Source organism: Lates calcarifer, linkage group LG7_1 (assembly GCF_001640805.2).
Source record: "Lates calcarifer isolate ASB-BC8 linkage group LG7_1, TLL_Latcal_v3, whole genome shotgun sequence".
Classification (NCBI taxonomy): Eukaryota; Metazoa; Chordata; class Actinopteri; family Centropomidae; genus Lates; species Lates calcarifer.
In genome coordinates, this window is record NC_066839.1 from 5899069 (window position 1) to 5925583 (window position 26515).

The following is a 26515-nucleotide window of genomic DNA, read 5'->3' on the forward strand; positions in this document are numbered from 1 at the left end:
TTTTAGTGATAAAGTGATTCATTACAACAGTTACAATGTTGAAAACCTCTGATAGATTACTGTACTTCAATTATTATTTATTGCTTGTACCTAAATACCTGTCTATCTTCTACTTAAATATTTCCTTTCTTGTATTGTTATTTTCTGTAGGATTTGAAGAGCAGGCGTAATCCTCGCCTGGTGCCATATGCTTTACTTGACGAACGTACTAAGAAGTCTAACAGAGACAGTTTGAGAGAGGCCATCAGGACCATGGTTGGATATGGATATGACATTGACCCCCCAGACCAGGAATGTAAGACCCTGCTGCTGACACCGCTGCCACACAAACATTACCAATATGAAATATAAAATATAATAAAAAATGTTCAGTGTTAGGTTTTATATATTCTGGCTGTCGATGCCTTTGGTCAATGAAACCTTATTATCTGCACTTAACATTATGTGGTTGTTGTTGTTTGGGGGGGGTGAGTACTTCTCTGATGTGCAGGAGTAAGCTCAACCCCAACATCAAATTCAGTGTTAACCCTAAACTGACCAGAATTAATATTATATTATAGTATGATATTAATTACTACACTGAAGTATCTCATAGTGAGTGCAAAGAATCTCCCTCGAAAAAGAGATTGTAGATAGTCCCTCAAGGGACTTCCTGGTTAAATAAAGGTAAAAAGAAGAAAAGAAGAATATTTTCACATATTTTTTTCAATCTGAAAATCAGCCTACTAAGAGTTATTAGGCTCAGTCATTGTATAACTTGAGCAATGTTGGAATTATTGGTGTATGTGTATCCATCACATTAAAGCCAAATTTTCCTCTGTCTCTCCCTGGCCATAGCCGTCCATGTGGTGGATGATCAGAGCATCGAGACCATTCGCTTCTTCCGTGTGGAGCAGACATATGCAGTGAAAACAGGGAAGTGGTACTTTGAGTTTGAGGCCCTGAGTGGAGGTGATATGAGGGTCGGCTGGGCCAGACCGGGCTGCAGACCTGATGTGGAGCTGGGAGTGGATGACCAAGCCTTCGTCTTTGATGGATACAGGGTAAAACATATTCTGTCCTTTATTTACTTGTTAAGATGACTAACAGTAAGTTATTTGAAAGTTGAAAGTTATTTGTTTCTCTTTATTTCTTAAGGGTCGACGTATGCACGCAGGCAGCCGCTACTTTGGACATCCTTGGAAGAAGGGCGACGTGGTCGGTTGCATGATCAATATGGAGGACAAGTCCATGATTTTTACCCTGAACGGAGAGCTCCTGATCACCAACAAGGGCTCTGAGCTTTGCTTCGCTGACTTTGAGACAGAGGACGGTGAGGGCTTCATACTCCAGTGAACTTTAGTGTTAATTCATTCATTTATTCTGCATGTGTTTCCTCCAGTGTCTCCAGAGGTATGACTGGGTTTGTTTGTCAGTAAGCATGAGGCAAAGGAAAAAAAAAAAAAGATACAGTACAAAATGCTAATGATGTTGCAATTTAATGAAGTCCATTGTGGCATTGGCCCATTACTCTGTAAATGAATCATCCTTCAGGACAAGACAGGGGATACAGTCACATAGGAATACAGTTAAGTCATTAAAATGAATTGTTATGGTTGATGTGTTATGGATTCTGCTGTATAGACAGTTTGCAAACTCTGCTCACATACATGACAAGTCACTGAAAGTACTCTGTAAAGTCACCAAGCTTCTTAAAGGTAGCTCTTGAGGGCAAACAGATAATGTTGTTAGAGTAGAGTAGCATTACTTTAATTAAAAGTGCAGAGAAAGGTGTTCCAGTTTTGTTCGGAGAGGAACCTAGTAAGTTATCGACAGTTTCACATGTATTTCATACTTTAGAGAAAACCTGTATTTTGTTTGAAGAACATGTGCATGATATTTGCAGTTCATTTCCTGCCAAGTGACAAACCCAGGGATGTCCTGTACCTTCTCCAGGTTTCATCCCTGTGTGCAGTCTGGGGATGTCTCAGATCGGCCGTATGAACCTGGGCAAGGACGCCAGCACTTTTAAGTACTACACCATGTGTGGTCTCCAGGAAGGCTTTGAGCCCTTTGCTGTCAACATGAACAGAGAGATCACCATGTGGTTCAGCAAGCGCCTGCCCACCTTTTTCAACGTACCCAAGGACCACATGCATATTGAGGTAAAGAAGTATTTCTGTTATTATTATTTTGTGGATTGAGGATTCTCACTCACTTCTTATCAAGGCGGCATGTTACCAAAATAATCTGGGGGTGTTCGCTTGTGTCCAGCCTAGTTAAGGTGCATACTGTTTCACTGCAACAACCGTGGTGCGATTCCAGCAAGGGACCTATTGTGTGTCATACCCATCTCTGTCTCATCCCCCATTCAAGTTCCTCTGCAGCCCAAAGAGACATGATTTAGCCCATAGCTGTATGGCTAGCTGCCAGCTTAATCTATACATGCAAACATAGCTGTAATGAACATTGCAGCTTGGGCTGAGGAACGCACTGGTGTTGTGTGTTCACTCCTTCCTTTGGTCCCCTCTCTGACTGACTTAATTCCTCAGGTGACAAGGATTGATGGAACGGTGGACAGCCCTCCTTGCCTCAAGGTCACCCACAAGACGTTTGGCACCCAGAACAGCAACAACGACATGGTCTACTGCAGACTGAGCATGCCCGTAGAGTTCTACTCTGCAGACAAGTTACTGGACGAGTCACTGAAACTCAGGTCAGACATCAGCGCTGCATTGTAACAACAAGGGGAGTGATACAAATGAAAATGTAATTGTGAAGGAACAGCAGTGGTATTGTTTTCTTGAACAATGGCTGCTCTGTCAGATTGATGAATTTGATCATTTAGTCACAATTTGGACTTATTTGCTTTGTCTGGGAGCTGCAATACACAGAAAGAAATGAAGATGGGTTTTTTCCAAGATCATTTTGTTGCTCTCAAAACCTCCAATTGTGTTTTTGTTTCTGCAGCCATCCTCCAAAAGAAGATGGAACTGTTGACTATGGAAGCATCACAACTGTAAATCAACCCAAATTTTCAAAGACACGCATGACAACCAAAAAATATTGTTATGAATGGCTGCTCTCTGTTCAGCAAGTGTAGTCTGTTGTACTCTGTGTCCTTTTGTGTCCCCAGTACTACCACTCAGTGAGAGTGTTTGCCGGACAGGACCCTGCCTCAGTGTGGGTGGGCTGGGTCACACCAGACTACCACTACTACAGCAAGAACTTCAGCCTCAGCAAGACGCGAACAGTCACCGTCACCCTGGGAGATGAGAGGGGCCGAGTCCATGAGAGGCAAGCTCCCTGCTTTTCTCACACCTGGAGTGCAAATGAAATTTAGAGAGACTGGGAGGGGGGTCAGCAGGTTTGCTCAGTTCTCTGAGTAAATCAGGGAATACCAGGGAATTTCAAATATGTGCCACCTTACAGTGATTTAGGGGAGGTCATATAATACTGTTGAAAGGCCACAGTGTGAATCATATTTTGTACCGAGTCCCTAAGCACACGGTGAGATATGTGTTTTCAGAAATCCATTTCTTCGTGATACTTTTTCTCACAATACTTTTTCCATTCCCTTTCATTACTTTTTGCTATCTCACTACAACACTTCTTTTGTTGTGTTAGTATGCTTAAGGCAGAGTTTGGAGTAAAACTTATTAAGCTGACTCATTATAGCGGGATAGTGCTGGGTGTTGCAACAGAATGTAATATTGTGAGACATGTATTAATGGTTCTGTGGTTTTGTTGTGAGAGAATCCATTTTGGAAACACAAAAACTACTACAAGAAAAGACAAAATACTACCACTTCTCCTTCTCCTCCTCCTCGGTTCTTCTCTTTCTCATCATTCCCCTCCTCCTTCTCTTCCTCCTCATTCTCATCTTCTTCCTCCTCCTCCTCCTGGAGCTAGTCCCAGCTGACAGTTATTATTATTAACCAATGGTTCAAACCAAGAGTTCAGGTTACCTGGCTCAACCAGCTCAATTAATACCTGCATGATTATCATTAAAATCATTTCAAATCAAACATCCAATAAATAATAAGTAACAATAAAAAAATTACTATGTACAGAGTTTTATAAATGTGGTGAATTTCCTAGAGGCCATAATTTGACCTTGGAACGACACAGTTTCTTCAGCTGAAGAGCCAGAGACATGTTGACTTATCGGCTGTTTCCATCCTCCTTCAGTATTCAGGGGAGTAAATGGAGACGGGAGCCTCTGTGCCTCAGAATGAATATGAATGAGACAAGAGTCAAAAGTCAACACAGATCGATCAACATGGCACATAATGAAAAGATATCATGCATGACTTCTTTATTTTTTCCAGTTGTCTTTGTTTTCCTGTGTGTTTTCACATGCTGAGCTTATTCTCTGCTTGTTCTGCTGCAGCGTCCAGAGGAGTAACTGCTACATGGTGTGTGGAGCAGATGCAGTCGGCCCGTCTTCCTCCGGTCGCAACAACTCTGACCTGGAGATCGGCTGTCTGATCGACCTGGCCTCTGGCCTCGTCTCCTTCACTGCCAATGGAAAGGAGCTGCCCACAACATATCAGGTAAATAAGAACCATAGAGCACAGGAGGGGGGACAAGGACAGCCTGGCTCATAAACTTAAGTATGTGCATGTTATTATTGTATGCCATTATGACTGCCTGCTGTAAGATGGCATACAGTTTTTGTTTTTCAATCCATCTGAAGAGCAAAAGAGAAAAAGATTAGTTTACTTCTATGCAACACTGAGCCCTTTCACCAACAGAGACTGAGGACTTTTGAGTGTTTTTGTTGCTTTTGGAAAGGTGACACTCAGCCGTATTTGTTATTGCTGGCACGCACTCAAAAGATCTTCCTTTCTGTCTTCCTCGCAGGTAACGTAAACAAATTTGCAATGCAGTAAATTACACCTGCAGAAAAACAATGAGGAAATTATACAGCTGAATTCTCATCTGATTTCAATACCATAGTCATAACAAAGCGAGACATCTGCTCAGTAGTCTTTGTCTCACCTCGTTGATTTCAGGTTTTTGGTGCATTATATCAAATACCTGACCAGATGTCGAAATGATTCCTTGAGAAGCCTCTATCAACCAAGTCTTGTTCTTCTATTGTCTCCCTTCCTCTCTTCTTTTCGCTCCTTGATTTAGTCGTGAATTGGCATTTTTAAAGGGGGAAGCCCTCTGAGAGGATCGAGAGGCTTTTACTCCAATGAAAAGCTTCTTGTCCTGTTACCGCATCAAAGCGCTTGTTGTTTTTTTCCTCTCTTTGTATTTATCTTTTGTCTCTGATGGTTGTCATCAATCCACCTCTTAATGCTCATTGAGCTGGCATTTAAAACACCAGCTAATCTACGGGCTTAGAGGTTAAATGCCTTCTGACATTTGTTGAATTTGCCAATTTTGGTATCAGGGCTGCTTTAAAGACTATAACAATTATCACAGATTTTAGATTTCACTGAGGGTTCGGTTCAGGACAGATCAGACTGTTAATCTCCATCATGTAGTGTTGCAGCACTTTTGTTTGCTTTTGGTGCATTTTAAAATCCTATGAATCGACTGTGAACATAGACTAGATTGAGTATGTACGTGATGTGGATAACTTAGCTTTGTTTATTTTCAGGTGGAGCCAAATACCAAGCTCTTCCCAGCTGTGTTTGTACACCCCACCAGTGCAAACCTCTTCCAGTTTGAATTCGTCAAGATCAAGGTTTGTTTGTTTCCTAATTATGTAGTGGATAGTAGTGCAGAACAAATTTTACATAGTTTTAATCACTCTCTCTTAACTTACACCACCGTCACAGCCATACACTTCGCCTCCCTCACAATGATTAATATCTCAGCCTAATTCTTTTTTTATTTTCAATTTTGAATGTCACTCATCCTCAGTAGTCACATACTGGTTAGCAGAGCCTCATTTTGACTCAGTGACCCATAGAGGAGGTTTTTTGCAATCATTAATTCACTATTAAGCTCCATTTGCAGTGGGAACAGTAATAGGTAGAATTAAACCGTGATCAAAAAGCATTTTGTTTTATGTATAAACTACTTTGGATGATGTGGGTATAATAACTGTGAATGAAATATTAATGACGTTAAACTCTTTATTATTCTGCTCATGGATCCACAGATTTAAATCACTTAAGATGTTTATTCCATCTGCACATTAGTATTGTTTTCCTTGAATTAATATTATCTTTTCTCTCTACTCTTCCCCTGTTCCCAGGACGCCATGCCGCTCTCATCTGCCATATTCAAGAGCGAGCACAGGAACCCGGTGCCGCAGTGCCCACCGCGACTGGATGTGCAGACCATCGTGGCTGTGATGTGGAGCCGGATGCCCAACACCTTCCTCAACGTGGAGACGGCTCGGGTCAGCGAGAGGCACGGCTGGGTGGTCCAGTGTCTGGAACCACTGCAGATGATGGCTGTTCATATACCTGAGGAGAACAGGTGTGCTGTTGGCTTTGAGTTTATAATATACAAACACAAACCTGTAGTAAATGACATTTGTCTAGTTCTGCCCTACACTGTTAGACTGTCCTCACATTGTCTAGAAAAAAGTCATCGTCAGCACAATGGGATCCATGAGTGCTGCCTCGCTGCTTTTATAATTATGATGAACCAGTGGTTTGGACATCCCATGCACATTATTAAATGGAAAGCAATCCATTGAATATCTTGGTAATTAATTACATTATGCAACACAAACATTAAGATGATTACTAGTCTCCATGGTGCTGTAAGTGCAAGTGTTGTCAATATTAATTTCCCGTAAACGCTCCTGCTTCCAGTTGCAAATATGAAATCTGACCTGTGTTACACAAAATATAAAACAATGTGATGCGTGATTGTATTTATTTGTGGTCTGGTTATATGTTGTAATTAGTTGAATATTGTTACCTCAAAATTAATGTAGTAAAGATTTAGCGATTGCTGTTGATTGTGATTTTAAAATATCGCATTCACTGCTCAGTGATCAGTGATCTGCAGCATTGCCACAATGGCAAAATGCAGAGGGAGATATTAAAAGGGATAGCTACCATGGTGTAAAAGCTATAGTCTGATGATAAGCTAATGTGTTACTGCTGCAGTGTTGCGTCTCCATTATCCTGTTTTTTCCCTGTCTTTTCTTCCAGGTGTTTGGACATCCTGGAGTTATCTGAGCACGAAGACCTGAGGAAGTTCCACTACCACACTCTGAAGCTGTACTGCGCCCTCTGCGCCCTGGGAAACACCCGTGTGGCTCACGCCCTCTGCAGTCACTTGGACCAGTCTCAGCTCCTCTACACCATCGACAACCAGTACCTCTCTGGCATGCTCAGAGAGGGCTTCTACAATGTCCTCATGAGGTGTGCTAGTTTCACTAATGGTTGCTTGTTTTGAATTAATATAATCAGACAGTCTTTAAATGTTGTCTTGAAATGATAAAAAGTTAAAGTTTACAGTGCTGCAAGTGTTAATATTTGACAACCTCCACTTTCATGCATGGAAAGAAGAAGAAGGTTGGTAATATTTTTGCTCATCAGATAATCTAATGATGATCTATGATAAAATGATTACAATGTCAACTCCATCACCGTTTACTGTTAAGGTGATGGAGAGGCACCCAAGACCACAAAGTAAATTTGTCATATAAATATTAAGAATGCCTCTGTGAGGTACCTCTATTACCCACACACATCCACTGTAATTGAATCTCTTCTTTACATAATGCCAATAAATTTTCAGCTTAACCACAGATAGACATAACTGGGCTAAATCATACATTATGAATGTCACCTGTTACTTTGAATACATAGCGCTATAACCTCAATTATCATTGAAAATGCAATTTTAAGTGGAGGATGTTAACGTCTCTGTGGGCGGATAGCGATTGTGGACCACAAAATATATGAGAACTCAGCATCTAAGCAGCTTGTCCGGCACCTGCTGAGTCATGGGTATCCCTGTCAATTCCCACAGATATTATGGTAATTTTGTGCTGTCGGGCTGCAGAAATCTCATAACACATTTATACCACTTAGGGAATGTTATTTTTAAACCTAAAACCTAAAACCTGTTTATATCCTGATATGTATCTAATGATTGAACCGATTCTCCTTCTCGCTGCCAGCATCCATCTTGAGACAGCGAAGGAGGCTCGCCTAATGATGAACAACGAGTTCATCATCCCCGTGACCGATGAGACGCGCTCCATCAAGCTGTTCCCAGACGAGTCCAAGCGGCACTCGCTGCCTGGCGTCGGCCTGAGCACCTCCCTCAAACCTCGGGTCAACTTCTCCCCAGTCGGCATCATCAACACCAAACGCCAGCAGTACCTCTATAGCCCCCAGATCCCTCTGGGCATCTTGAAAGAGAAAGCCATCAGCATGCTCACCGAGGCCGTGCAGGGCGGAGGCACGCACATCCGAGACCCTGTGGGCGGGAGCGTCGAGTACCAGTTCGTCCCCATTCTGAAGCTGATTGGAACGCTGTTGATCATGGGAGTCCTGACCAGCGAGGAAGTGAGGCTGATTCTCCTTCCTGATCGACCCCAATGTGTTCGGAGAGGCCAAGGAGGGTGAGGAAGGCAAAGGGGATGAGGTGGCCGCGGCGAGGGAGAAGGAGGAGGTGAGCAAGAACGAAGAGAAAGCTGTGGAGGCAGGAGAAGAAGAGACAAAGGAGAGTAAATCGCCAGCTAAAGGTCTGCTGGAGAAGTCGCTGCCCGAGTCCGTCAAACGCCAGGTGATTAAAAAAAATCTTGGAAATATTTGCACACATTATAGTGATTTTAAAAGTGAGAGTGAAAACAATGGTGTAGTCCCATCAATTAACTGCCAAGGTTTTAATTAAATCTAAATTTTACCCATCTTATTTGCCTGCCTTCGATTTGGTACACTAGCTCCTCGTTTGTCAGCAGTTCAGAGCTTTTATGATTTATCTCTCACTGGGAAGTGTCTTCAAAGGAAGACAGTGATTGAATACTAATGCTCCTATCAATGAGAAAAAGTTCACAGTGTTGTAAACATTAAAACTTGATTAAACAACAATTTTAATACTTGCATGATAGAGATGGAGGTAGATAATCTCATGGAAATTGCAATAATATGAAAGTTTTTTTCTCTGCTTTAAGCTTGTTTGAAAACTTCAAATTAGTTTATGTGAGAATAATCGTCATTCTAAAACCACACAAAGAGATAACTACATTATACATTCTTCCCGAATTAATCTCATCTCTGTTCTTTCCAGATGTGCGAACTGCTGCACTACTTCTGCGACTGCGAGCTGAAGCACCGCATCGAGTCCATCGTCTCGTTCTCCGACAGCTTCGTTTCCAAGCTGCAGTACAACCAGAAGTTCCGCTACAACGAGCTGATGCTGGCGCTCAACATGTCCGCTGCCGTCACTGCCAAGAAAACCAAAGAGTTTCGTTCCCCCCCTCAAGAGCAGGTACAGCACTGCAGTGGACCGAAAGGCGTATGAGAAAAATTGTTTACAACCTGTTTGAGATGTAATTTATGTTCAAGGTTGTTAAAGGTGTTATACTGGAACAGAACCCCAGAATGAACAGTTTAGGCCTTGGGGTTGAAAAAAACTTTGACCTTGACTGGAACAGAGTCAGCAGCAGAGACTGGAACATGGGATTTTGTTGTAGTGCCTTTTAGTTTTCAGTTGGTATACCAAAGGGTAAATTGGGCCATATGTGAGGCTAAATTGAACTTGGGGAGAGTCAGCTGTGCAGTGAGAGTTAGACAGCGGGCTTTTAAGAGTAGAAAATTGTTATTACACCCAAAGGGGAAATTAACAGTATGCTGTGTTCAACTGTTGTTGTTTTGTTTTTTTTAATTTGAAGTAATTTTACAGGTCACGATGCACCGTGAAAGAGTGCAGAAACAGCATCAATCTAGTAATTCACAGGTCAGCCTTTAAATACCTCAGTGCAGGTTGTCAAAGGAAACAGAACATGAAAACACAAACAAGTACAAAGTCAAACCAGCTAAATGTCCAAAAATATCAGTTTGAACGGAGCACAGAGTGGATGCTGCTAGGAAACGTAAATCAAACCACCAGACAGAGCAGTCTGTGCTATCTGAACCTTTCAGACCAAAATATCCCCCTGAGGCTTTACTCGCTCTCACAGCAGATGTAGAAGCAATTGGCCCCTTTACTCTAAAGAGGTCAGACTCAGGTTTCTTTGTGCTATGCCATGCGGGCAACGGTCAGTCCAGGGACAGATAGGAACTGCGGGACCCTTATTGTTTATTTGGATCCATGTTTCAAATAGAATTACAGCAGGTTCACACACGATGGATCATTGGAGTTTGAGACTGACAATGATATTAACATTTTAAAAATCCAATAACAATACATTGGTTAATAGTATTTTTTAAAACATACATGGATAATATACACAACAATCTTGATACAGATCTCCTCAAACCTCAAATCTCATTTGGTGTTTTTGTCCTATGGTGTCTTGCTGCTTAACAGCTGAGATAAACACTGACTGGCTATATCTGCAGTAAGCTAATATCAGCTGATATATTGACCTGGCCCAGTATGTTGTGTGTATGCAGACATACAAGGAATGGTTGGACCAACTCTCATTTGTTTTATTATTTTTCCATTTGATGATGAAAACACTTCAAAGTCAATGGATTCCTACTTTTAAAGGGCTTAGTCTCCTGCTCTCTGCTGTTTAAAATATACAAAGCACAGATAGAAGCAGTTGAAATATTTATTGAGAATCTGTGATAAAGTATTGGATCTTGCTGCTTAGTGGCTCAATATAACACAAACTAAAGCGCATGAACAGACCTCAGTTGTGCCCTTCCTGTCCGCCGCATGCTTTCAGTGTTTTTCAGCTCAGTGTTTAACAACTGTGCCAGCACACTGAAGTGCCAGGGGCTCAGATCATTGTTCCTAATGAGTGGGCTCCGTTTAACACCCATTTCTCTTTTCAGTGTGTCTCAGAGACAGAAAGAGGTACAAAATCATTCTTCCTGCCCAGTAGCCAGAAAGTTTCTTTAAGTTTATTTTCAGTTTGTGTGCAGATCACTTGTTTATGTGGCGAGTAGAGCTTTTGCACACCACACAGCAGAAAGTTGAGATCTGCATGACTGTACAGCTTTTGCTCATAATTGCATTTCCTCTAGAGTTGCAAAAGTTTGCAGGTAAGCACAAACCCACAGCTACACTTCCCTGAAAAATAAGTATTAATGGTCAGCAGCAGGTGTACATAATGTAGGCAACATTCTCCAATATCACTGTATGTTCCTCCCATGGTTTATTAAAAAGCAGTGACAGAAATAGACATCAGAATAACCTAAACTGGCCGTCACATTTGCTTAGCCTGAAGAAGCATCTCATTTATATTTAGTGTTTTATAGTTAGCTGGTGACACACAGCAGATTTGTGTCTATCTAGAATACTTAATCAGTAAAATTTCTATGTGATCAAGAATCACTTGAAAAGTTTTGATATGTGCTTGCCACTAGACTTGATGAGAAACACATCAGTCTGTGTCTGTCTGCACTAATCAGACAGACACGATCAGAAAAGCCCATGTAAGCGTTCGCTACAGGAGACCACATGAGTAATCCTGCTGCTGAGTGTGTCTCTGAATAATAATGCTGCTGTCCTTTCTGTCTTTCCCCTACACTCTGCTTTCCCATCCTTCTTTTATTCATTCTTTCCCACACTTGTGTAAAACAGTGATTATTGTCCCTCATGCTTTCCAAAACATTTTTTTCTATTCCCTTCCCCAGTCTCAGCTCTTCTAATCTTATCAGTTTTTTTTCCCCTCTCTTTCCTGCAGATCAACATCCTGTTGAATTTCAGTGCAGGGGAGGACTGCCCCTGTCCCGAGGAGATCCAGGATGAACTCAACTCCTTCCATGAAGAATTGCGACTGCACTGTGGTAAAAATATTCAACATGTTTCCTCTTGACCTTTGACCAAGAAAAAAAAAAAAAAAGCATTTTAAAAGCACAAGCACTTGTCATATCCCTACAGTAAAATGTATTCTACCAGTCACAGTGACCATGGCCTGATCCTATCAGAAATAATAAAACACAACATACTTGGTGTCTAAACATACTGCATTTAGCTCCTTTTAATACAGATGCTCTTGAAGGCCAGTGCCTCTCTTTCTGCGCACATTAAACACTTGATACAAAATGTTGAACTTCTGAGTGTCTGACAGAAAAGTGTTTCCCCTTGCAGGAATTCCAGTGGAGGAGGAAGAGGAAGAGCAGGACACTTCGATAAAAGGCCGTCTCCTTGCTCTGCTCTACAAGATCAAGGGTCCACCTCAGAAGACAGAGGAGGAGCCCACAGAGACAGAACAGGCTGATCCCAGTAAGTAACTTTAAAAGGCAAAGAGGAAAATGGCTTAGTAACCTGAAAGCATAATTTGATGGAATTTCAAACAAGGAATAATGGCATGGAGCCAGATGAATATATTCAGTTTATAACTCACTTCACAATGGTGATAGCTGGACAGAAGGTGACATACATGTTCATGGTCAACCCACATGAGAGCATTCAACATTTCACACATTTTCAACCATGCTGAACATTTTATAAAAGGAAAGAAAAAGTTGCATCGAACTCCGTTTTGTAAACTCTGTTGAACTGACACCTAGTAAAAAAATCCTGATTTCACACAGCACAGCATGTAGCAGTGGGAGAAGTCTTAACTTTCATCGGTTCAACTTTTATGTTGGTGCTGTCCCATTTACGCCAGATTTCAGGGTAGTTGCATGTCATCAAATCAATATTTTTTATTATATGAGGGTTTGATCAAAGGCAGGAAGCCATAACACAAATCATTTACCTTTCCTTGATGTATCACTTTTGTCATTAAGCATCACGTTGTTATCGCAAAACCTAAAAATAAGTACAGATTTCTTCATCATAAATGATATAGGACATGAGACACTGCCTGGCTACAAGTTTAACAAGTTCTTTGCTTGAGCTTGGGGTCAGTGGTTTCAATATTCTTTACTCTGCTGCCCTTTGCTGAAAGCATGGTTATGTTCTGTACCAAATAATAGAAGACTAATGGACAGCCTCTGCAAGAGACTCTGCTATAAATTTTAATGCCTTACTCCAGCCTCCCACACCCAGCCTGCATTATTGAAAAGCTCTCTAAGTGGACAGATGATTTGATTCAAAATGACTCTGATAGACATGCATCACCTTTCCTACATCATATTAAAGTCATATTGAAGTGGGTATATTAAATGATGTGTGAGGAAATAAGCTGCTCTTCTCTCAGCGTATTGTGCTGCCATTTTTGTTATATTAATGTCTGATCTGTTCATCTGAATACTGACTGAAGATGTCCCAGACTTTGGAATGAAATTCATAGTTTTAGTATGAAAACATAGAGAGATGACTAATTCCCCACTGAAACTGCTTATTAATTTTTGACAATGAAAATGTTGCTTAAAATAAACATGGTTTGTTCCCAAAGCCACAGAAACAAACAATGAATTTCAATAGACTGCACAACATGGAGCTTTGTGGGCTGTTAAAGAGCCCCGGGGCAGGATGATCTAATTTAACATTTTCAGAGTTATTAGTGAAATTACATAAAAACTAATGCAACTGTTGTTCATTGACTGCTGTTCATTCAGAGCAGCTCCACATTCTGTCTGCTGATAACAGTCTCTGCTTTTGAGTAGGTCTCGTCCGCTATTTAAATACCAGATGTTATAACAACAAATCTAAATTGATATTGGGATGCATGATTGAATTCTGTAATGGAGGTCGTTTTATTTACTCCTATATCAGGGTGCCCCACTTCAAACACTGACTCCATCTTGATAGAATTTATAAGGTACTAATTTGTTTAGAGACAGGATTATTATAAGTGATGAACTCACAACAAGCGAGACACTGCAGCTGTACTGTGGTGCCAGGTTGAATATATTTTGAAAATGGAACAGAAACAAATAAGCTTTGATAATTTGTCGAACAGTTATCAGTACAGCCAATAGTTTGGAGCAGCTACGAAACTTAAAACTTGTTATAAATGACTCTGTATCGACTAGTCATTTGCAGATTAGTCTGCAGACAGGGTAGTTTTTTGTGATGACTCCCATGTGAGCCACTGTTTGAGACGATGCAGAGCAGATGTGAATCTGCGAGACATATTCACCTTCCAGGCAGCTGGCAGCTGGCTCCCGCTCTTGCTCCCTCTCTTCGTATCTGTCTCGTCTCTCATTAGGATTCTGTTTGAATCTGACCCTTTGTTTGCTACAGATGTTGGACTGTTTGACTTAAACACTCAAAGTTCAGCGATAGCTTTGGAATAACAATGTTATCATTTGGAGAGGCGCAGCATTTAGCTACAGCCTACATTTATCACTCCAGGTCACTGAGTTCCTCTGTAGTTGTGCCTTGTTTTATTGTTGCATGTCATCTGTAAGATTAAAGTTTGATGAGACCGTAAAATGACGTTTCAAAGGCTCACACAGAATTTACAGCTTTTTAAAAAAACAAATGAACAAAAAAAAAAAAAAAAAAAAATCTCCCCCTCTTGAGTTGCAGTTTAATTTTCATCTGCCTCTATATAGCTGTCTTGTTGAACACAGCTGTTTCTCAGCAGTCTCTGGAAACAGTTGCAGACATTTTCTTCCAAGGTACACCTTCTGGAATAAAAAGCAAAAGTCAGTTATACCATAATCTTTAAGAAGTGATGAAAAATGAAGAAAAGGTTTGAGAGTAATAATGGCTAAGTAGCTGCATTTTACTTGAAAAATCATTATCTTGTAATGCCAACATTTTAGAAACGCAATTAGCTGAATGATGAGTGAATGTTGTTAGTGTTGGTGAGTCATTATTAGACACTGCGGCAGAGGAGAATTATTGATTCCATTTTGTTGTGCCTTGTTAGGAGGAGGGGGGACAATACAAACAATTAGCCTGTTAACACAACAGAGTGAATGTAGACTTGGATATTTTCAGCCTCATTTTACATTCAACATCCACAAATTGCTGTTCCACATGTGTACACTGTATAAAAACCATAACAGCCATAACTATAATCCTCCTACTGTGACCCAGATACTAATTTCATTTTTTCTGTTAAGTAAAATATTCATGGTTTTTATAATCACAGGTTATGCATACACAGTGGCTTAAGATGTCAAGCCAATCAGATACTGCTTCAAAGTGCACTGTTAATTGATCTGAAAAATTTCCTTGGGTAAATGAGAACATCATCAGCACATATTAAAACATAAAAGTTAAAGATAAGCTAATTTCTTCAAATTAGAAAAGCAGAAGCACAACCCGGCCTTTTCCCCCTGCCACAAAGAAAGAAATAGTCTACCTCTGGGTCACAGGAAATGTCTGCCTTTATTCTGCCACCTTGTAATAATTTTAGCCTCCTCTGCCTTTTCATACTCCACATGTAATTTCAGATTACAGTGTTTGCTAAATGCCTGACATGTAAAAATCTAAAAATCACAGCCCTACTGATGGCTAACAAACTACCCTGAGGCTTCAGATCAAAACATTCAGTGTTGAATGATGAGCTGACTTTTTCCTGTTACTTTTCACCTTTTCCTCTGTCAGATCTGTCTGTTTGGAAGGACAAAAAATAAGTGACAAATACATTTTTAGAGTTATAATTGGTATGAAATCCAGTGGCAGCACAACACCACTTTCTCGGCTATTTATTTTGTAGAAGTGGTGCCCAAACAATCCAATACACACAGGGACACATTGTTTATTTAGTGGTGGTCAAGTGTGGTGCCACCATTAGCCTCTGACAGAAAAGCAGCACTAATTTTCTCCCTGGATATTGAATTCTCCCTTTTCCAGCCAACCTGAAGGAGCTGATCTCCCAGACCATAACCAGCTGGGCCCAGGAGTCTCACATCCAGGACCCAGAGCTGGTCAGAGTGATGTTCAGCCTGCTGAGGAGACAGTATGACGGCATTGGGGAGCTGCTCCGGGCCATGAAGAAATCCTACACCATCAGTGCTGCGTCCGTGCAGGATGCTATTAACCTGCTAGCATCTCTGGGTCAAATCAGGTCTCTGCTGTCAGTGCGCATGGGAAAAGAGGAGGAGAAACTCATGATTGATGGACTCGGGTAAAGTAAATATCTTGCAATAAAAGCAGTGACATCTGTCTCTGTAAGTTTCTCTTATAGCAATCTAAATGTTAACGTAAAAATATGATCATTGCAGAGTTTTTTTTATCACCCATTTGTCCTTGGTGTGTGCAATATACCACGACCTTCATAAATCACTTACTTGTGTTCCCAGCGACATCATGAACAATAAGGTTTTCTACCAACACCCCAACCTGATGAGAGTCCTGGGCATGCATGAGACTGTTATGGAGGTCATGGTCAATGTGCTGGGAGGAGACAAGTCACAGGTTAGTGTGACAACATTTCATAGCTTAGTCAGTACAACCCAGTGCTGCAAAAGCTGCTACACACTAGCACTGTACCTTGTTTTATTTTATTTTTATTGCCTGTTTTACATGCAAGTACCTATGTTTGTGGAGGGTGGAGTGTGTGGTACTCAGTGTTACTGATTGGTAAGAAAAGTACCTGTTTCATTGTGCTCAGTTTTTAATTCATTAGTAATTCAAGTCAGCTGTACTCTGGCCAATATTAAATAGGCTGCCACTAATTATTATTATGTCTCTGAATCTGCAGATTTTTTTCTTGATTAATTTCTTCATCATTAAAATGTCTGAATTTCCCAGAGCCCAAGGTGACATCTTTAAATTTCTTGTTTTGTCTGACCAGGTACCAGAGATTCAGTTCACAGTCATAAATCAAAGAGAAGCAGGAAATCTTAACATTTTAGTAGCTGGAACCAGCAAATTATTGTAATTTTTATTTGTTATTTTATGTGTGTCCTGACACGGGCTGAACTTTTTAAGCTGCAAAGTTTACCCTAAGAGGTTGAGGTAAGCCAAGAGCAACAACCTAATACCCAGAAAAACCACAAGGGTAATGGAGAGGGCAGAGGAGTAAACTAGGCGTAGGAGGGCATGAGAGGGGTGAGAGGGAGGCCTCTGAAGCCTGTCCTTTTTGGGCAGTGCTGACAGAAGCTGGAAGAGATGGTTGTGATTTAATGCCACGGCCAGTGCCAAGCATGAATTGAAGCTTAGACAGACAGACCTCAGGGAGACATTCAGGCCTTCACATCTGACTCTGGCAGTCTGATCACGCAGTCTCAGACATAAATTCCAGACCAGTTTACTGCCACTTGATATGTGCAGTTCACTTACTGTGGCCATATAAAGTGGCAGCACCACAGCTTGTAAATGTATATCAGGTTTGCGATATTTACTCCCGTTGATTATCTTTAATGTTGTCTTACTCATCGCATGGTACTGTATAATGTCAAACCATGATTCATTTGGGTTATGGATTTGCTAGTTATGACTTTTTATCACACAATCAATAATAATGCTTTAAAAAATTAGGCTCAAGGAATAACATTAAAACATAGAATGAAAAAAACTCTCCAAACATATTTGCTATTTTTCAATCCAAATCAGAAGCCTTGCTGTTTGTGACTACCAGACTCCATAGACAAAAAAAAGTAATTTTACAGAGTAGAACACATGAGTTTCTGGAATATCGCTGCCTCAGTTAGTTTGTTAGTTAATGTGTGCTACTTATTTAAAGGATCTAAATTCTTCTTCCACCACTGAAAGTCACAAACTAACCAACAGAAGCAGCAGTATTCCAGAAACTCTTGTGTTCTGTTCAGTAAAATTAATGTTTTTGTCAATGAAGTCTGGTAGCAATATGTAGCGATGTTTCTGGTTAAACCAAAAGGATCCTACTCTTGAATAAAACAGTCTATCTCTGTAGGTGGCTGGGTACACTGTTCTTGTTCAATACTGCACCAATTCCAAAGGCCCCAGTTCAAAAATACAGGAGTTATCCTTTAATAAAATATTAACACACAGGTAGTATTAATACAGAGAATCTTCTTACCAGACCTTAACACATCCATAAGGTGAAATTGCTTTGGTTTTCAAAACCGTGATGAATTTTCTTTTTGAAGTGGAAAAATGAATGTGATTCCCTTCTCTCTGGTATCTATCCATTCCTCTGGCAATTTAGTTTGATCTGTGGCATGGACAAATATATTTATCTCAGATTTATGCTCAGACTGAACCTTAAAATGAACTCACAGTGGAGCTTACAAAAATGAGGATTACAGAGAGGTAATGGTATTAGATGCTAAAGGTGAAATGATTTTCCAGTTGTTGTGTTCTGAACCGAAAATACATTTTATTTATTGACTCCACTTTAAGATTTTTCCTAGGCCAAACATACAGTATAAGGCTCTGCATCCTCAAGACATATCAAAATAGATTAAAATCTGACCGAGCTCCCGCGACCGTTTCCTCGGGGTAACGCTTGATATCATCTTAAAAAATATACTCTTGTCTCTCCCAGCAGCTTTAGAATGGCTCATATATTTTGTGTTTCGATTGTTGAAGGGAATATTTAAGAGTTTCATTTCTTCATCCACAGGAGATTGCCTTCCCCAAGATGGTGGCCAGCTGTTGTCGTTTCTTGTGCTACTTCTGTCGTATTAGCCGCCAGAACCAGAAAGCCATGTTTGACCACCTGAGCTACTTGCTGGAGAACAGCAGCGTTGGACTGGGTAAGATTTGATGAACTCCTGGTATCTGTTGACAGTTAACTTACAGCTTTTTTTCTTTTGCTCAAAGGAAGAGGTTTAAAAATGCACAAACAAATGTAAATATGAGGAATGAGCAGAAGAAACTCAGGAAATAGATGACAGGTTGGCTTTTCAAAAGGGGAAGATGAGATGCTGACAAAAAGTTGCAGAGGTATAGAGCAAGAGAGAAATATTGAGGGGAGTATTTATAGGGATACCTTGACATTTTGAAATTCCTTCCCAAGTGTGTGCCACACTGTAAGAAATATGAAAAATTGCCTGCTCCTGCTGCTCCCGAAATGATGCAAAATAAAACCAATAGGTGCCACTTCCTGGAGGAGTTTTTCACTAATTGAAGTGCAGACACAAACTTATCACCCACATTATGACAAGCAGCCTGCGAAGGAAAAATAACGGCCTGTAATTCAAAATGCCAGGGTATCAGTTTGAGAATGAGAGGGCAAAGGAGGAGGCAGCTGATGGAGAAGAAGAATGGCAGCATGGGGAGGGAGGAAAATTGGGGGGACAGGGGGTTATTTAGTCATGCAGGGAAGGATGAGTCACTGGGCTCTGGGTGCTGCTAAAGCACCTGCCTGTGAAAGAAGAGAGATTCACATGGTCTGCAGAGAACAGATGAATTCAAACACACCACTCTCGTGAAGTATTTGATATTTGTTTACTCATAAATCACCTGCACCAGTGTGAACGTGTTGGGTTCTTGTGCCTTGTGTTTTCTCTGGGTGAATGTTTGTTTATTTTGGTGCTAATGGCAAAGTTTCCCTGTGTGAAGGATGTAGTTATAATTAGAAGGCAATTAATTATATTTTTTAACTAAATTGCCTCATACCATTGGACAAAATTATTTTGAGAGTAACAACCCAATGGGAATGTAACCAGTGATGTAGGGAGGGAGTGTTTGTGCACATTGAGTCACAGAGGATCGATTAACTTAGGCTTTTTAAATAAGAGCTTATTTAAAAAAATATATATATTAATATTCCTCATGTAGTCAACAGGAGTCACAGTTGTCCATTAAAACTGATACAGTTCATTGCTGAAACATTATGTGCATCATTTGTATGAAGTTGAAGTTTTTTTAATAGTTTCTCAAATTTTTAGTAAAACTTCATATTATTATTTGAGTTTGCCGTGTCTATTGAAAATGATATTTCTTTCCCCTTTAACAAAACACTTATATATTTGAGTGATATATAAAGAAAAGTCTTTCTTTAAATATCTGGATTTCATTTGTAAGAAGAAATCAGCCTTTGTTTAAAGGTCAGCTGTAGACATGAACTAGTCTCATCAACTTTAACACCTCCTGCTAATTCTGAGTTGACTAATAGACAGAGATTAGAGATTCTTAACTGATAATGTATATAGATACACTGCCCCCTGTTGTTTAGAATAATTTGGCTTTTGGCTTAACTGGTGACACTGTATGTGTGTGTGTCTTCAGCCTCTGAAGCCATGCGGGGCTCCACTCCACTGGATGTGGCAGCATCTTCAGTGATGGACAATAACGGCCTGGCTTTGGCCCTGGAGGAGCCTGATCTGGAGAAGGTTTGTTACACAGCACAACAGTGAAACACATCACTCACTGCAACTAAAATGACTTTGGAGGGCATTAGGAAACAGACAGGAGTAAGATTTCTCACAAAAACCTGTAATAACACAGCTTAGATAAAATTACAGCAACTATTATTACTTACTTAGCTTAGTCATACAGCTCTGTGACCAGTGGTTTCATGCTGATTAGATTACCAGCCAGTGTTTATTCTGTTTATTAAAGCTGACCTCAAGGCATTTGTTGTTGTTGCAGAGGAATCTGTCATATGATCGACTTAGTTTAGAGTTAAATACTATTCCAGGCCCTGTAAAATTGTGAAATTGAATCATATTACATTGAACATGCTGAGAGGAGAGAACCAGATAGAGTCCATTTAGTTTTATTTTTATAATAAAGAGTACTGAAGCAGCCTACTAGTCAGAAAATACCAAGACAGTGAGATGAAGTTAGTCTTTCTGGTATTATAATCGTCATATACATGTTACAATTTTCACATTATGTTGAGTATATTCTGTCAGTCTGAGGTGCAAAACGATCAGCATTCCTTTGTGTTTTTACAAACTGAGTTGATTTCTTATTAAAACTTTTCATCACTGACTTGCGGTGAAAGTATGTCAGGTAGAAATAGAAACCTTGTGTCACCAAATTTCTTTTCAGGGAAAAATGCAAAGAATGAAAGACTTAGTGCCAGTTGAATGAACTACCTCAGCAAATGCTTTCAACTTGTCACCCCTACTGACACTGACAGTCAAAAAGACAGAGTGTGCCATTATAATACCCGAGAGTGAAACAGAATTGTATCTGTGTCTTTGTGTGTGTGTGTGTGTGTAGGTGGTGACTTACCTGGCAGGTTGCGGTCTTCAGAGCTGTGCCATTCTGGTTGCTAAGGGTTACCCAGACCTCGGCTGGAACCCCATAGAGGGAGAGCGTTACCTGTCCTTCCTGAGGTTCGCCGTATTCTGCAACGGTATGTCGACTTTCATACTGAGCATGTGGAGTAGATGCCGTAAACTTTGCCCTTTAAAGATACCTGACGGACTTAGTGGTGCTATAGAGTGACATTACTGAGCAGGTGAATGTTTTGTTTGTATCATATTGTTCATGTGTCAGTGACAGTAGTTAGTGTTTGTGGTGGCAATTTGGCAATAAAGATGAGATGAAATGTAAACTACAGCATTAAAAACTTTCAGAGTAAGTTCTTGTAAATATTTTATGAGGCAGAAAATGTTTGTTTTTGGCAAGAAATGTTGACTGTAAAACAAAATGTGTTGGCAGACAATAAAAGCTTTACTTGGTACCTGTGAGGGTAAACTTTAAACTTTAAACTTCAAAAAATAGTAAAATAATCAACAAACAAAAGAAAGGTAATATTGCTGCAGTTTACATTTTATACCACTGACCCAGTGGGGGCTTTATGGCACAAAGCAAGAATCGTTTTAGCTTTACAAAATGCTAGAAACCCGAGGTGCACATTATCTGTGTGAATTTGATTTTGTGATGTGAGTGTACAGCCCATGTGTTTGTGTGTGTGTGTGGCATGTTGGGCGATGTGAGTGACACGGTTATTAAAGTTATAGGATTGGATGAAATCCCAGAATCTGCCAGCAAACTCTGGCCGCAGTGATGGAGTTGTGAGTTAGTGGTCTTCTCTCCACCTTCAGCCTTTACCAGAAATGGTGAAGCTGCTCAGCTGCCAAGACTAGGATATGTCCAAGTGGAAATGTTAGTTGGCTCTCCCTGAATAAAAATATAAAGTGGCTCTTTTGGAAAGCTCTGGACACCATGTTCAGGTGTTTCCAACCTCCAGCTTACTCTGACCTGTCCCTTTATGGATAATGTAATCATCTCCTTATAAATGCCTGTGCCTTCGCCTGCTGCATTTGTACACCAGGTGAGAGTGTGGAGGAAAATGCCAATGTGGTGGTGAAGCTGCTGATCAGGCGCCCAGAGTGTTTCGGCCCCGCCCTGAGGGGAGAGGGAGGCCAGGGTCTGCTGGCTGCCATGAAGGAGGCCATCAAGATCTCTGAGGATCCTGCTCTGGACTTGCCAAAGACCCCCACTGGAGTCACTACTGGGTAAGAATCCACACCAGTTCCTGTTCTTGGCAGGGTTCAGAACCTTCTGAATCAGCGTTTAGATCATTATGAGACACTAAAAACCCGCTGAGTGGCTAGAAAGCAGTCAGCACTGATAAAGTCTCCCATTATCTGTGTCTTTGTGTGAGTTGTTACTTTTAATTAGATTTTCCAGTGTGTTTCTGAGCACTGCTAAACCAGCATTGTTCTTAGTTATTACACTCTTTCATTCTTTAATAGTGCCCTATCAGTATAAAGGTTTTTTTGTGGTTTATACTTGTGCAGGATAAGACTATCCCCTGTTTGTGCTCATTTTTATAAAATTCCTTTCAAGCAATGGGGAAAAAAATATAGAATTAATTCAGCCATTACCATAAGTCTTGAATATAGAATGTGAGACATTTTAATTTGAATTTAAGACAAAAGTTTAACTAAAAGACATCACACCGAGGTACTTGTCTGTTCAGAGGCGTGAAAGAAAAGAGTAAAGCAGCTGCGACAGTGATCGAAGCTGTGGCCAGTTTGTAGAAAGTGTTGGTCCCTGCCTGCACGCATTAGTATGCAAAGGATGTAATACACTGGCTGCATTTTAATGGGGGGGGCGGGAGGAGGGGGTATTATTGCCTGAAGTGAGGAGAGAAATTGGGAAGCCGGTCAAAATCAATATCATCAGTGGCCTGTAAGGAGATCATGTATTCTGCCAAAAACATTGTTATAAATGTTCACAAAATTGCCCACTGCTCCTCTGCTGCCTATTTTATTCTTGAATTGCCTTGTAGAATCTGTGTGTTACAGTTCCTGATAATTCATTTTATTACACTGATGGATTAATGTTTGCGTCTGTGCATCTCAGGTCTGGTGAGGAAGAAGAAGAGATTATCCACATGGGCAACGCCATCATGTCCTTCTACTCAGCTCTTATTGATCTGCTGGGACGCTGCGCTCCAGAGATGCATGTGAGTTTTAAGAATTTTAAATCACATTTAAAAACGAATAGAAATTGTAACTTCATGATTTGTATCCCAGAGTTCCTTCCTGTTAAGACAAGTGTTATTTTAGTCTTTGATCATTGTTATAGGTAAATGTATAATGAAGTTGACTGCAACAGTCCTTTTCTTTTTGGAGTAGTAAGTCAACACACAGAATAAACTAGTTACACTTTATGACAGCTGTTACGCTTTTAAATTTTTACATTTTAGTCTACTAAATTTGTCTTCAGCAGGCGCAGACATAGGCCCTGTTCATAACTGGCATTAACATACGTCTGAAGTGATCTGATCACTAGTGGACAGATCTACGTACAGGTGTCAGGGAACCCAATCAGAACATATTCAGAGGTGGTCAGTTGTTTAGCAGTGTGTACGCAAATGTGTCCTGGGCCACACTGAAGGACTGCCTGCGCAACCAACGGAGGAATAGACCCAATCTGTAGTGTTTTGATGTCTTGCTCTTTTAATTTCCGGCAGACTAGGTATGAGAAGTACATTGCTGCCTCCCACTGGTTACCACAGTTGGTCTTTGGGAACAGAAATGATGTACATTGGCCTATGTAACAGGGAGATGAGATCTTAACTGTTAATATTAATGCCAGGGTGTGAACAGGACCCTACTCTCATGTTATCATGCATCTTTACTTTACAATAATAAAGGTGTTTGAATGAACCTGAATGAAATAATGAGGTTAATGTTGAATCTGTCTCTGCTTTTATCTGTTACAGCTTATCAATGCGGGTAAAGGCGAGGCGCTGCGTATCAGAGCCATCCTGCGCTCTCTGGTTCCCACTACAGACCTGGTTGGCATCATCAGCATCCCCCTTAAAATGCCTGTGGTTAATAAAGGTACAGCCTTTTGAGGTTACTGTTTTTATTTGTGTGCTACCTGAAGTCATGCATGCAAATGATGATGGTTGCACAGCAGAAAATAAATGGAGTTGATCCAGGCAGAGCTACAAAAACAGCAAAGTTATTTCTGACAATGTTCAGGGTACTGTTGGGGGAAAAAAAAAAATCTTTTAACAGAAGCCAAGATGAGACAGAAAATCATTCACCTGAGACAGAAAAATTGTGTTTGGTCTGGATTCAAGGCTGAAGCTGCACTCAAACACAGAACTCTGATAAAACATTTTAATTTAAACTCTTTATACAAACACAAGCTACAGTATGTCAGAAACAGATATCCTCTGCTGCCTGCTGAACCAGCACGCTACATTATTTTACAGTCTTGAAATAAGAAAAAAAAAAGTAGATTTTGCTGGTACAGTGTGTCACGCTGTCATCAAAGCAACTAAAATGATTTCATATCTCTGCACTTTTTGAGTCATCTCAGCTCTGCCAGATGGATGTATATCATTTCAAATGACCGTGTCTGACCAGTTGGCATCGTTCAGGAGTAAAAATCTGTTCACTTCTCACTGTGGAAGTGAATATCATGCCTGCAAAGTGTTTGTGCTTTTCTCTAAAATGTATTTGTACTTCATCTTACCAAAATAAATAAATAAATAAATAAATAAATACTCAGCAGCACCAGAAGATTAACCTCATGTTCAATTTTCTTTGTGACATTTTCTAATAAAATAGCAAGCTGTGTCTTAAATGAGTTAATGATTTTGCTTTTGTAAAAGTTTCAACAGCTTATCATGCCTGGAATTACTTTTACCTTAAATACACTCTTACAGCCAGTCCCTTGTGTTTGTACACCTCTTGCTCATAAATCATGCATCATTCAATACTGTTTTTAAAGATGAACTGTGGTTAGTTTAGCTCTTTTGTCTCCCTTTGTCCCTCTCTCCCTTCTTCCTTCTGAATCCTACTGTTGAACATCCTCGTCTTGCAAGTCCTTTAATGCCTGTTAATAGTCTGTAACGTCAAATTTCCTTGTATTCAAATCCTTCTCTTAGTCTTCCAAAGGGTGTCTTTTTCTAAGAATGACACATAAACCTGAAACTTTGTCCCCTTAAAATGTGTTTAACCTTCAGATGGCACAGTGACAGAGCCCGACATGTCAGCCTGTTTCTGCCCGGACCACAAGGCCCCCATGGTGCTCTTCCTGGACAGAGTGTACGGCATCGAGGACCAGAGCTTCCTGCTCCAGATGTTGGAGGTTGGCTTCCTGCCTGACCTGCGAGCCTCGGCATCTCTGGATACTGTGAGTCCTAAATAACTTTGACCACGTTTCCCTAACTAGCCCTCCCTTTCAAACTCCCATTTCATTACTCACCAGCCACCAATACACCTGTGTCTGTTTCTTAAAAGAGGAAATTCTAGTCTTTTTAGTCTGTAGCTTCACAAAGTAAAAGTGCTAGCTGCTAGCAGGTGTAATCTTGAATCATCCTCTCTATCTCTGATACTGAAATTCTGTTTTTGTCATTTAGTAATTGTCTCAGTGCACATACAGTTTAGGTTTCCAATTGTGACAGAAGCAGATAATCACTGATTACGCAGTACTACAGTCAGTACAAAGCCTTGTTGTGACTGCCTCAGAGTTGGCAAAAGCAGTAACATAATTATTGTTAAAATCATCAGGTTGGAAACATTAAACATCTGCTCATCCTCACGAGACTCAGTAATACGATCAGTATTCAGGTGTCATGTTTGACTTGTATTTAGGGATGTAATACTCCCTGCAGCAAAGTGAGACTCACCACCGAGAATAATTCACCATTTTCTCCTCAGAAAAAGTAATCACAGCTGAATTGGTTTAAAACTGGATTATCTTTGACATCGTGTAAAGCCTTCAGATAGGGTCACAGACTGTCATGATGATAGATGTGCAGTGGACATATTGGGTTTGTGGTGGTAGACTTGCTTTATTCCATTTATCTGATTTTTAGAGGTGACTTTTACTTAGAGGTCTCCTGTTAGCCCCCAGCTAACAAAAATGGATGTCAGTTGCAACACTGAACTAACTAATCTAAACATCCATTTTATTCACAAGAAAACTTCAGCATCTTGAGGAAGTCTAAGGTTTGTGTTCACATATTCTCTATTTGTCATCCCTAAATTAAAATCAAAGTTAGTAGTTGAAAATGTCCATTTTTGAACCAAAGTTAAATCTGAAGTTAGCACCTGTAGCTGATCACCATTTGGTTGGTTTTGTTAATTTGATATATGCAAAGTTGTAATTCCTTACACTCTTCAATAACGACGGCTTTCAAAGTCATTGTGTTTGCATTAGGCCATCAGTCATTTTTTTCAGCAGGAGTTTCTGTCAGACTGTTTACCTCTTGCAGCTTAAT

General features: G+C 40.3%; 1 protein-coding gene across 1 annotated transcript in view; it reads left to right on the forward strand.

The window, feature by feature from the left end:
* The window catches only part of ryr3 (ryanodine receptor 3), a 107148-nt gene that overhangs the window by 47738 nt on the left and 32895 nt on the right, over window positions 1–26515 (forward strand). Inside the window, 25 exon segments of the mRNA XM_051071777.1 lie at window positions 151–295; window positions 838–1043; window positions 1138–1312; window positions 1936–2144; window positions 2532–2695; window positions 2950–2998; window positions 3116–3276; window positions 4373–4535; window positions 5594–5680; window positions 6197–6423; window positions 7110–7322; window positions 8087–8495; window positions 8497–8697; window positions 9202–9402; window positions 11771–11873; window positions 12178–12312; window positions 15790–16063; window positions 16239–16353; window positions 18485–18617; window positions 20095–20198; window positions 21037–21172; window positions 22097–22280; window positions 23134–23236; window positions 23999–24119; window positions 25256–25425. Coding sequence (XP_050927734.1) covers window positions 151–295; window positions 838–1043; window positions 1138–1312; window positions 1936–2144; window positions 2532–2695; window positions 2950–2998; window positions 3116–3276; window positions 4373–4535; window positions 5594–5680; window positions 6197–6423; window positions 7110–7322; window positions 8087–8495; window positions 8497–8697; window positions 9202–9402; window positions 11771–11873; window positions 12178–12312; window positions 15790–16063; window positions 16239–16353; window positions 18485–18617; window positions 20095–20198; window positions 21037–21172; window positions 22097–22280; window positions 23134–23236; window positions 23999–24119; window positions 25256–25425 — 4188 coding nt within the window.